This window comes from Rhincodon typus, chromosome 25, assembly GCF_021869965.1.
Source record: "Rhincodon typus isolate 14 chromosome 25, sRhiTyp1.1, whole genome shotgun sequence".
Taxonomy (NCBI): domain Eukaryota; kingdom Metazoa; phylum Chordata; class Chondrichthyes; order Orectolobiformes; family Rhincodontidae; genus Rhincodon; species Rhincodon typus.
In genome coordinates this window covers 17,112,477-17,126,147 of record NC_063356.1, presented here as the reverse complement: position 1 = coordinate 17,126,147, position 13,671 = coordinate 17,112,477, and the positions used below count along the sequence as shown (strand labels likewise).

At 38.8% G+C, this 13,671-nt stretch overlaps 1 protein-coding gene across 1 annotated transcript in view; it reads right to left on the bottom strand.

Annotated features, from left to right (window-relative positions):
• Positions 1-13,671, bottom strand: part of LOC109925389 (CUB and sushi domain-containing protein 1-like) — a 29,236-nt gene that overhangs the window by 12,257 nt on the left and 3,308 nt on the right. The window contains exons 3-11 of the mRNA XM_048611829.1: positions 10,941-11,014; positions 10,544-10,640; positions 7,864-7,937; positions 7,258-7,354; positions 6,581-6,654; positions 3,548-3,644; positions 2,865-2,938; positions 1,376-1,472; positions 706-779 (exon numbers count right to left, since the gene is read on the bottom strand). Coding sequence (XP_048467786.1) covers positions 706-779; positions 1,376-1,472; positions 2,865-2,938; positions 3,548-3,644; positions 6,581-6,654; positions 7,258-7,354; positions 7,864-7,937; positions 10,544-10,640; positions 10,941-11,014 — 758 coding nt within the window. The remainder of the gene's footprint in view (positions 1-705; positions 780-1,375; positions 1,473-2,864; positions 2,939-3,547; positions 3,645-6,580; positions 6,655-7,257; positions 7,355-7,863; positions 7,938-10,543; positions 10,641-10,940; positions 11,015-13,671) is intronic.

Below are 13,671 nucleotides of genomic sequence, written 5' to 3'. Positions count from 1 at the left end.
CATGAGATCACAAAAATGAGAAAATATCTTCCAAGATTCTGATCTATCTCAGAGGTCACTTGCCTCCACTTCCGCAACATTATCTGTTTTGCCTCAGCACCACCACCAAATCTTACGCCATTTTTGCCTTTGTTGCCTCAATAGAGTCTATTATTTTCATTCAAATATCAATTAATATAACTTTCTCTTAAGGCAGTTAATTCAACGGGGTAAAAGTCTGGTAGGATCTTTAAACAAGAATGGAAGTAAAAGGAAATGGATTAGGAGAATTGATTACACTTTGCCTTTGGCTTCCACTTGCTTCTCCTGAATTCCCCAAAGCCCAAACAACTATTGCCTATCACCTTAAGCTCCAATAACATTATCAGCTTCTAACTTCTCATGCATACCAAAACTCTATTCCTTGCTCCAAAGTTTGAGATAGAGCAAAAGTGTGAAGTCTTAAGAAGGTGCAGGGTTGATATGCTGAATGATCATTTCTCATTTCACACACTATGTACTTTAATATGCAACATTTAAAGCTTTGAGTTGATGTTTTCTCCCATTCCAAGACATCAGAATTCCAAGTAACAGGATACCAAACAACTGAAGGGAAGAATGTTTCAATGCCAACTAATACTACAAAACAATTCACTGGAAGTGTATCAATCAATTTGAACTGACCAGCAAATTAGTTGCTTTACAAAACAAGGAAACATAACTTACGTTCACAGGATGGGACATCACCATCCCAACCTTCAGCTGTACATTGCCGGTAATCTCTACCCACTATCTTGTATCTAGAAAAAGAGAAGCCAACCGCTTGTTATCAATGAACAGGAGGTCACTTGAATGATATTCCTTCACTGACTAGATTATAAGGTCCAAAGTCAAATAGTTCTATGAAAATAGCAATAAACGTCAAAACATCTTAAAAATGGGATTAGGTCTGCAGATTAATGGAAGAATCAAATACAATTGTGTTTTTGTTAAATAAAAAGGCCTGGTCAGACTCCATTTAAATTACAGTGCACAAGAAATAATGATGCTTCTATCTCACTTTACAACTGATTTACGATCTAATCTAAACAGTTGAGAAACCATCAGACTCTGATGTCCACTGTTGATTTCAGATTATGGGTCTAGAAATCATTAATATATTCAGCTTTTCCAACTGTGCATTAATATTCAAGCTCTAACATCACTGACTTTAATCAGCATAGCCATTATTTTACAAATTCTCAGTTCAACATGAAACTGGAAAATTCAATCACAGCTCATGTGCTCAGCCATTGTCAGAAACGCTGTGCACAAGAGATGTCAGTCTAGACTTGTCATAATCATAACATTTAAATAATAGGCAAATTTTTTTATAATTTATTGACTGAATGCTCACCCAAAGTCACAATGAAAAAACATTTTATTTCCAACTGTCTCATCTGATGTCGTATAATGTCCATTCAGAATCTGCCCAGGGTTGCCACAGGCTATCGCTGCAGAGGAAATACAAATGAGTAAAGCTAGAAACAAAACTCAAACTCTACAATAGAATTTTTCACTGAAATACTTAACACAAACGTGAATAGCACAAAGAAATTGACAACAATATCAGGTTATTCCATATTTGGAATTCAGATTTCAGAGATATAACAACACAAAATCAAAACTTTCTCTTGATCTGTAAAACCTCAGAATAACAAGTGAATGAACCTGCACCAATCTTCAGCAGCAATTCAACATCACACACGTTCTGTATCTACCTTCTTAAGCCTATGCTAAGCAGCACACCATTGCTAGCAGTGTCACTATGACTGATGGCTGCTGCCATTCATGCTCGAGGACACATCAAAAGGATCTTCACTGAACACAAGGATATGAGTGATGTGAATGGGGGTTGGGATGGAGGATGTGTGGAGTCAGCCACCAGAAAATTGTGTGCAGTAAGTCACAAGTAACATCATTAAAATGGCTTTCAATGACCCCCACCCCCTTCCTTACACTGGGTACCATGATTGGGCACTGCGTGACTGACCATGAGGAACACCACTACAAGGCTGTAGTATTTACTGAGCTGCCTTCAGGAGTCAAGGGAGAGTCACACGTGTCCCATTCAATCTCTGAGGCTCAACTAACCTCTGATGGGCTCAGGGATAATTGTTCTCAAGCGGTTCAACCCACAATCCTATAGACTTCTCCTTTGCCCACCAACATCTCACAGCAGACAGCACTACCTGGGCCAGGCGAATTAAATCCTCCGAACCCACCATTGAGAATCTTTGAGACTGGGTGATAATACCGACCTCAACCCAGCTGATAACACTCTTTCCTTTCCCCAGACATAGCCAACAACAATCCACTGACTCACCTAATGGCAAACCCCACGTGTGCTACACAGCAATCCTCAAATCTGGCTGACAGCAGATAAGAAAGTGGTAATTCAGATCCCCACCCTCTGTATTATTTAAACATGGATAATTACCATTGATTGCCTCATTTCCTGTACCTTTAATTTCCATTGGCCCAAATTGCCAATTCCAAACTGCAACTAAAATGAGCATCTCCTAAACTTTCCATCACCCACTGAAAATCAGTTCTTTGCCCCAAACTAACACGGTGCTCGGGCAGAAAAATAAATTCTTCGGGAAGGAGTAAGAAGGATTTGATAACTGGTCATTTCTCATTTCATTGTCCATATGAAATGTGAATCAAAAAGCCATGAATAACCTTTTTCTCCTTTCAAAGAAAGAATTCCAAGCTCAAGGATTTCAAACTAGCGTGAGGCTGAAACTTTGGACATGATACATGATGACTCACTGTAAGTAATTCAGTCATTTTCTTCAGACATGCAAATCAGTGATTTTACAAAATAGAGAAATATAACTTACGTTCACAGGTTGGAACCTCACCATCCCAACCGTCAGCTGTACATTGTCGATAATCTCTGCCGATAATTTTGTACCTAAAAAAAGTAATGGTAAGCCACCTGTAATCAGACATGAAAATTATCCAAGAAAATGTGTCACTGAACAGAACATGTAGGGGTTCTAAGGTTCATAAAGGAAAAATCTATTCATCTATCAACAAAGCAAAATAAATCAAACATTGGACTAGGGTAGCAGAACAGTGAAACTTGATCAAATGCTGTTGCATTTCAGTTTTAAAAGCACCCCATAAAAGTACAGTGCAAATACAAAACATCAGCACATTAAACTCACTATCATGATGACTTCTAACATAAAAGTTAAACATTTTGTAGAAGCGGCACCAAGGGACATCTGATTTGTATCTCAGTGTATGGATCTTCTGACCATTAATACTTTGAACAGTTTTATTTTTGCATTCATATTCCTATTCCAACAGTAAAATTTCCCATCTTGATCATTACCAATGGTTTTGTTTAACTTGATGGTTGAAAGACTGGAATGGAAGCCTCACTCAGAATTAATATGAAGATCTTCCATGAAGGATGGAATTAATGTGCGGTCATCCAACACTGTCTTAATCATAACTTTATAATACTACAGTGTTTCACTAAAATTATTCAGTGAGTAATAAACTGAATACTCACCCAATGTCACAATAAAAGGTAACATTACTTCCAACTGTCCATTTTGATGCTTTATAATATCCATTCAGAATCGAACCAGGGTTTCCACAGTTTATTGCTATACAGAAAATAAAATAAGAGGCAGAAATATCAGAAAAATCCAAACGCCCCATCAGCTTTTTCATTGCAATTGACTAATCTTTATCGTGAAGTTGATATATACTACTACACAATTGCACAGATCATCAAGTTATCTCAATATTGATGTTCATTCCCCATTTTATGTTATTATTTATACAAGACCTTCTCTATATCTACATTCTCTCACACTAACTCAGCACTATATTGCCCAATAACAATCTTCAACAACAATTCAAGAGCATAGCAGACTGATTTCATTCTATCAATAGAACCATCAACATCAGTTGGTGAACCAGTGTGGATTCCTCATCACTTCCATGGAGAAGGCCCATTTTTTTTATAATTGCCCTTTGACCAGCATGGGCCTTCCAGGTAACCCAAGTCTCAGGTATGGAAAATGTCCTCCCCATGAGCTGCCAGACAGAGGTTGGCAGTTCTCCATCGTCAGCAACTCTACCAGGAGCAGTGGCTGCTCCTATGAATGTTTCAATGTCCAGCCTGAGGATCTATGCTGGCTTGCAGAGCATAGGTGTCTGGAATAGGAAGGGGTCACTGGAGAAGATCTGGGCATAATGCCCACACCCATTCACACTCTAGTGGGACCCATTTTATTCCAGTCAATGTCAGGTATCCATCAACTAACTAAATGTTGGGGACAAGTAGCCATGGAGGACAAAAGATATTTAAGAGTCCTTTTACAAAAAACTTCTGAAAATTAGAAAATGTTCAAGCTCTGCCCATGCACCCTTGTCACAGCAGTAGATAGCATATTCCGTGAAGTTTACAAATCTAAACAGTGTGTGTGATTATTCATTATCCTGCTGCTAGCATTTTGTCAATCAGTGTGAATGCCCATCTGACCACAACATCCTCACAGTGATCAACCCTCCCTCACCAAGATGTCCTATGCACTCCACCACCACCCCCACCCCAGCCCCCAGGGGTATCAAGTCCCATGGAGAATATTGGGTTCCGGCCTCTGGTGGATGTTTGTCTGGTCTAGGGAGGAGCATCAGGCCAGCTGTCGTGTTTGTTGGGTCTGAGGTCGGGAGGCGGTCTCGGGTTATTGGGGAGATGGGCTTTTGGTTCAAGGACAGGAATCAGGCGGGTTGTGTCCAGGAGATGTCACGCTAGGCAACGGAAGCAGCGTGGGTGGTGTTGGCTCCAGGATGCCATGTCCAACAAGGTGGGGGGAGGGGGTGAGTTGGGGTGGGGTGTTAGTTGGGTCCAGTCATGGAGTCAGCGTAGGGGGCACAACAGTGTAGATTGGGGGGTCAGTGGTGACGTCTGGGTCAGATTTATAGTTACCCAGGAGTTAGACCTTGTTTTTAGTCCTCTCAGTACTCCTGCATAATTATTCAGTTTAGTTAAGGCAGCATTCTCATAATTCTTTGACGTGAATGCATTCTTCCCAAGGAGTCCAGATGCAGGAGATTTGCCCATCGAAAATTAAATGTTCTGGGCAATACCCAAAGAGTCAGCAGTCTCTGAGATTCCCTATGTTTCCAGTGCACAACTCCAGTCTCTGTTGCTTTAATGGTTCTGGTCATCGGAACATCTGGGACCTAAATTGACAAGTGTGTTATAGTTTCTTGACCAAGGAAACAGCTCTGTGAACGCTTATCTTCCTCAGGAGCCTTACATTAGCATGCTAATAAATATATTTTGGAAAATCACCATTTATGATTGACTGGCAGTCAAGTATCAACCCCAATAGTTACATCCTCAATGAAGGCTGATAAATTTGCCAAACAGCATTTCCTTTTTGTAAAATCATATTGTCTTGTTTTGATCATGTTATAGTTTTCTAAGTGTGTTGGTGAAATTTTCTAAACAAATACTTAATTTCTTTGTTCTTAACATTTACAGCTCTACCCACCATCTTGTATCTAGAAAATGAGAAATAAACCATTTGTATTAGGAACCTGAAATTTACTTACGCAACATTAGTACTCTGACCAGATTAGTATTGCAAATAATCAAAGAGAAATAAAACCATCAAAATAGCATTTTTTCCCAATAACTGATCTTAGGCTTACTGGTGTGCAGTACTCTGCTGACTTTGTCCCTCCCTCCTTCTCTCTCTCTCTCTCATTCACACACACACACACACACACACACACACACACACACACACACACACACACACACACACACACACACACACACACACACACACACACACACACACACACACACACACACACACACACACACACACACACACACACACACACAGTCTCTCACTGCTTTCGTATCTCTCTTATTCACCTGAAAGATCATGGATATCCATATCAACAGCATTATCTGCTTTCCCTTAGCACCATCACAATTATCATCATTCATCATTCTTGTCACTTCATCACTATCTATTTCTTTGACTTATGCATCAACTAAAGCAACAGGATTGGTGCTCTAACGCAACTAAATCTGACATGCATAGACATATTAGGATCTTTAAGTGAGAATGGAAAAGGAAGAGAAGAGATTCAGGGTAGGATTAAAGTATGGATTATTAACATCGATTTGACTCTTCCTTTATCTTCTATTTCCTTCCCAAGATCTCCCATGGCAAAAGCAGCATTTGGCATCAACTCAAGCTCCACTAACATTGTAAACCCAAAAGTGTCTCATCGCACATCAAAACCTATCTCCTTGGTCAGAGCACAATTGATGTAATGAAAAGCCATTTCTTGTTTCATATATCATGTTCCTTTAATGTTGATTAAATAATTGAATAGGTATTTCCACCCATTACAAGAAATCAGAATTCCAAGCTGGAGGATGTTAAAATGTTGTTGGGAAGAAAACTTGTATGTCAACCAACACTGGAGGTTGATGCACTGAACTGAGTCAGTCATTTGACACTGAACAGCAAATCAGTCATTGCACAAACAGTGAAACATAACTTACGTTCACAGAATGGGACATCACCATCCCACCCCTCAGCTGTACATTGTCGATGAGCTCTACCCACCATCTTGTATCTAGAAAATGAGAAATAAACCATTTGTACTAGGAACCTGAAATTTACTTACACAACATTAGTACTCTGACCAGGTTAGTATTGCAAAGAATCAAAGAGAAATAAAACCATCAAAATAGCAATAAACTGCATGAAATATAAAATATGGGACTAGGTCCGCAGATTCATGAAGGAATTCAATGCAATTGTGTTGACAAAAAATGTAGTGCTCTGACCATGTATAAATTATATTGTTGTATATATCTCCCTTTAGAGCTGATTTGCAGTACAACGGTCAGTACTTATGGGGAACCAGCAGACAAAAATATCCATTATTGATCTCAGATAATGGATCCAGGAAGCATTAATATATCCAGCATTTCCACCTTTCTATTAATACAGCAACCCCAGCAACAAAATCATAGAAACATCATAAATGTGTAGACTTCTTCAACATTCGTCAGATCAATGCTAAACTAGAATAGTCAATCAGAGCTCTCATCCAGAGCCATCATCAGAAAAGCTATGCATGAAAGATGGCTGTCTGAAGTTGTCTTAATCACAGCATTAAAATAACACTGTCCATCACCAAATTCATTCAGTAATTTATTTACTGAATACTCACCCAAAGTCACAATAAAATATAACTTTATTGGCAACTGTCTCATCTAAAGCCTTATATTGTCCATTCAGAATCTCTCCAGGGTGACCACAGGTTATTGCTGCACAGAAAATACAATGAGGAAATAGAAATGTTACAAAATTCCAAAATGTCCACCAGCTTTTCATGTAATATGTGACATGAAGACTGACTACAATGAAAGTGAACACATCACCATGATATACCAAATTTAGAATTCAGTTTTCAGTATTCTAGCAACACAAAGGCAACACTTTTCCTTAATCTGCTATACCTCACAATATCAGGGCACTATCTGTCTACAAACCAAAGAAACATCAACATGCATCAGTCTTCACCTGCAATCCTAAATGAAAATGCTAGCAAACCACCCACTTAAAAGACAGGCTGGCAGTGTTCCATTGTCAGCCACATCACCAGGTGTGGTAGCTTCTGGCGCTGTTAATAATTCAAGGCCCAGTCCAGGGATCTCTGTTGGATCCAAAGCTTGCCTGTACACCAACAGTATACAATAATTAATTGAAAGTGGCTCAATCATTTTGTGCAGACATGCAGGTCAGTTATTTTACAAAACAGAGAAATATGACTTACGTTCACATGATGGAACTTCACCATCCCAACCCTCAGCTGTACATTGTCGATAACCTCTGCCAATAATTTGGTATCTACAATAGAAACAGGCATAAAGGTTCACTTAAAAAGTGTGCCACTGCACTGACAAGGAAAGAAAATTTAAGTTTCACAGAGTAAAAGTTTATTTAATAAACTATTTTTTAAAAAGTATGAAAGTAATTGCAGAATATTCAGAATGAAAGAATTGCTGTTACAGTGAAGATTAAACTCAAATTGCTCATTCAACATAATATCAAGTGCATTTTACAGGAGAAATATTGCAGAATAAAGCTCACTTTTGCAGTGACATCTGATATAATTTAAAACTTTTGAAAATCCAGCAGACATGAACAACATTTTTCATGTCACTTTATGGATTTTGTCAAATGAACTGTTCCATCCTTGCATTAATCCTCCTGTTGTACTGCTAGAGTCCCATGCCTTGATCATTATAACTTGATTTTTTTAAATTGCCAGTTGAATACTAAAATGAAAGACTACCTCATTGCTAGCACGAAAAGATTTCATCAGAAAAATAAAGAACATGAAACAATTTAAAACACAATGTTAAAGTAATGTAGTCCATAATTAACAATATTCAGTCCTTTATATTCTGAATACTCACCCAATGTCACAATGAAAGGTAACATTACTTCCAACCGTCCAATCTGATGCTTTATAATATCCATTCAGAAGTGAGCCAGGGTCACCACAGTTTATAGCTACAAAGGAAACAAATGATTTGTATGTGAATATAGGAGGTATGGTTCGTAAGGCAGCAGATTACACAAAAATTGCAGGTGAATTGGACAGGGAGGCAGGTTATCTCAGAGTACAACAGGACCTTGATCAGATGGGCCAATAGGCTGAGGAGTGGCAGATGCAGTTTAATTTAGGTAAACGTGAAGTGTTGCATTTTGGTAAGGCAAATCAGGGCAGGACTTATAGGTCTAATGATAGGGTCCTGGGAAGTGTTACCAAACAATGAGATCTTGGGGTGCAGGTTCATAGTTCTTTGAAAGTGGCATTCCAGGTAGACAGGATAATGAAGAAGGCATTTGGTATACTTGTCTTTATTGATCAGTGCATTTAGTTGGGATGTCATGTTGCAGCTGTACAGGCATTGGTAAGGGCACTTTTGGAATACTGTGTTCAATTCTGGTCTCCCTGCTATAGGAAAAATGTTGCTAAACTTGAAAGCATTCAGAAAAGAATTACAAGGATGTTGCCAGGGTTGGAGGGCTTGAGCTATAGGAAGAGGTTGAATAGGCTGGGGCTATTTTCTCTGAAGCATCAGAGACTGAGGGGTGACCTTACAGAGGTATATAAAATCATGACAGGCATGTCTAGGGTGACTAGCCAATGTCTTTTTCTCAGGTCAGGGAGTCCAAAACTAGAGGACATAGGTTTAAGGTGAGAGGGGAAAGATTTAAAAGGAACCTAAGGGGTAAACATTTCATGCTAAGGGTGATGCATGTATGATGCTGCCAGAGGAAGTGGTGGAGGCTAGTACAATTATAACATTTTAATCGGCATCTGGATGGTTAGATGATTATGAAGAGTTTTGACGGATATGGGCCAAATGCTGGCAAATGGGACAAGATTGATTTAGGATATCTGGACAGCATGGACAAGTTGAATGAAAAGGTCTGTTTCTGTGCTGTACAACTCTTTGTCTCTATGAAAAATCAAAAGAACTGCAGATGCTGTAAATCAGGAACAAAAACAAAGTTGCTAGAAAAGTTCAGCAGGTCTGGCAGCATCTGTGAAGGAAACAACAGAGTAAACATTTCTGGTCCAGTGACCCTTCCTCAGAACTGTTCTTCCCCAGTTCTGAGGAAGGGTAACCAGGCCCGAAACGTTTACTCTGCTTTTTCCTTCACAGATGCTGCCAGACCCGCCGAGCTTTTCCAGCAACTTTGTTTTTGTGTCTTTGACTCTATGATTCAATTTGACATTGAACAGCAAATCAGTTACTTCACAGAACAGTGAAACATAACTTACGTTCACAGGATGGAACATCACCATCCCATCCCTCAGCTGTACATTGTCGATAAGCTCTACCCACCACCTTGAATCTAGAAAGAGAAACAAACCATTTGTAATAGGAACCTGAAAGTTACTTCCACAATATTAGTGCTCTGACCAGGTTAGAATTCCAAAGGATCAAATCCATCAAAATAGCAATAAACTTCATAAAAGAAAAACATGGGACTAGGTCTGCAAATTTATGAAGGAATTCAATACAGTTATGTTGAAAAAAACGTTGTGTTCTGCTAATATATAAATTATATTGATGCATCTGTCCCTCTTTAGAGCTGATTTGCAATACAAAGGTCAGCACTTAAGAACCAGCAGACATCAATATCCAGCATTGATCTCAGATAATGGATCAAGGGATATTCATGTTTTCCATGTTTTCATTAATACAGCAACCCCAGCAACAACATCATAGAAACATCATGACAACACAGATTTGTTTATTCAGAATTTTCAGTTCAAGGCTAAATTAGAATGGTCAATCAGAGCTCTCATACTAAGCCCTCATCAGAAACGTTATGCACGAGAGATGGTTATCTGTAGTTGTCTTAATCTCGGCATTAAAATCATACTGCCCAACATCAAAATCTGTTCAGTAGTTTATTTATTGAATACTCACCCAATGTCACAATAAAAAATAACCTTATTTGCAATTGTCTCATTTAGAGCCTTGTAATGCCCATTCAGAATCTCTCCAGGGTGACCACAGATTATTGCTGCACAGAAAATACAGTAAGGAGATTGGAATGTTACAAAACTCAAAACTCCAGCAGCTTCTTTCATGTAATAGACAACGTGAAGATGAATACAGTCAAGATACAGTAAGTTTAGAATTCAGTTTTCTATATTCTAGCATCCATAAAGACAAGACATTCTCTTAATCTGTTATGCCTCACAATAGCAGGGTAATGTCTATCTACAAAACAAATATGCATCAACATGCATCAGTTTTCATTCAATCATTTTTTACAGACACACAGGTCAGTTACTTTACAAAACAGGGAAATATAACTTACGTTCACACGATGGAACCTCACCATCCCAACCCTCAGCTGTACATTGTTGATAATCTCTGCCAATAATTCTGTATCTAAAAAGGAAATGTGATCTGCCTGTTAGCAGACATGAAGATTAACTGAAAAAGTGTGTCAGTGTGCTGTCCAGGTAGGAAATCTGAGGTTTACAGAGGAAAAATGTATTAAACAATAAAGAAACTGTTTAAAAAATTAACATTATACTAAATTTGCAGAAGAATCAAAAGGAACCAAATGCTGTTACATTGTGCTTAAATGGTTCATCAGACACAATTTAAAGAACAGTGCATGGGATCCTCATTATAAACATTGCATGTTGCATCTTCAAAGAATGCTAGGAAATTAGTCAAACACCATTTATCCTTCATAAAACCTTGCTGACTCTGATGGATTATGTTTTGATTTTCCAAATGTTCTGTTATTACTTCCTTAATAATGGATTCTAACAATTTCCTGATGACACATGTTAAACTAACTGGTCTGTAGTTTTTTCTTTTATCTCGTTCCCTTTTTGAATAAAAATCACCATTTTTCCAATCCACTGAAATCTTTCTTGCATCAAAGGAATTTGGGAATACTGTAACTAATGGATGCACCATCTCTGCTGCCACTTCCTTCAAGACACTCAAATATAGGCCATTGAGCCCTTGGGGCTTGTCAATCCCAACAGTTTGGTAGTACATTTTTTCCGTACCGATGATGATTTTTCTAAGTTCCTCCCTTTCTATAACATCTTATCTTCCATAACATCTTTCTATAACATCTATAACATATAGGAGTTTGGTTTGACCACATTTGGAATACTGCGTACAGTTCTGGTCGCCACATTACCAAAAGGATGTGGATGCTTTGGAGAGGGTGCAGAGGAGGTTCACCAGGGTGTTGCCTGGTATGGAGGGCACTAGCTATGAAGAGAGGTTGAGTAGATTAGGATTATTTACATTAGAAAGACAGAGGTTGAGGGGGGACCTGTTGAAGTCTACAAAATCATGAGAGGTAATAGACAGGGTGGATAGCAAGAAGCTTTTTCCCAGAGTGGGGGACTCAATTACTAGGGGTCACGATTTCAAGGTGAGAGGGGAAAAGTTTAAGGAGATATGCGTGGAAAGTTCTTTACGCAGAGGCTGGTGGGTGCCTGGAATGCGTTGCCAGCGGAGGTGGTAGAGGCGGGCACGATAGCGTCATTTAAGATGTATCTAGACAGATACATGAATGGGCAGGGAGCAGAGGGATATAGATCCTTGGAAAATAGGTGACAGGTTTAGATAGAGGATCTGGATCGGCGCAGGCTTGGAGGGCTGAAGGGCCTGTTCCTGAGCTGTAATTTTCTTTGTTCTTTGTTCTTGTTCTATCCGAATTACCTGTTATCACTGGGATAGTACTAGTATCCTCCCACCCTGAAAACTGAAACAAAATATTAATTTAGCAACACTGCCACTTCTATGCTCTCTACTACTAACTCCCCAGTCTCATCGTCCAAGGGACCAACATTCACTTTATCTGCTCTCTTCCCTTTTATGTACTCATATAAGGTTTTGCTGTCCATTCTACATTTTGTACTAGTTTACTTTCATAATTACATTTGCTCATTTTATAACATTTTTATTAACTCTGTTGATCTTTAAAAGTTTTCCAGTCAACCAGCCTCCCACTTGCATGTGCAATATGGCACGCCTTCGTTTTCATCTTTATATTATCTTTAACTTCCTGCTTAGGCATGAAAAGATGTCTTCTCCTCCCCTTACAATCTTTCTTTCTTTCTGGAATATATTTTGTTTGGGAGAAATTAAGCATCTCCTTAAACATTTGCCACTGCTCATCAACTGCTCTATCTGTTAGTCTTCCTGCCGAGTCAGCCAGGACTAGATCTGTCTTCATGTCAGTAATTATCTTTGTTTTAACCTGAATTGCTAATGTTAGACTCCAGTTTCTCACCCTCCAGCTGAACTTGAAGTTCTAGCATTCTATGATCACTCTTCCTAGAATATCCTAATTATAAGATCATTAACCAATCCCATCTCATTACATGCCAAATCCAGAACAACCTGTTCCCTGGTTGCTTCCCTGACATACGGCTCCAAGAAACAATCTCTAATATATTCAATGAACTCTCCATCGAGGCTCCCCTTGCCTATTCAAATATAAAAAACACTCATGATGACTACTGTACCTTTCTTACAACCCCTCTGTACTTCCTGGTTTATACTGTGCCCCATGGTGAGACTACTATTTAGGGGCCTGTAGATTACTCCTACCAGGGACTTCTTTCCCTCACTATTTTTTATTACTACCCAAACTAAGTTTACATTCTTGTTCTCTGGTGCTGATGTCATTTCTCACTACAACACCAATCTCTTCCTTTACCAACAAAGCTACACTACCTCATTTCCCTTACTGTATTCTTCTGAAACACTGAGTACTGTTGGATATTAAATTTCCAAACCTGGTTTACTTGCAACCGCGTCTCAGTAATTGCCACCAAATCATACAATTTTCTCTATTCATGCTGTTAACTCATTAATTTATTCCAAATGCTTTGTGCATTCAAATATGAAGTCTTTAAGTGTGTTCTATAATCAAATTTCCCTATTCTTGTATGAATCCTTGGTGTGTTATGATGTTCACACATTCTATCCTTCCCTAAACTCATCACTAACCTGTGCTAAGATAACAAGGTGTAGAGCTGGATGAACACAGCAGGCCAAGCAGCATC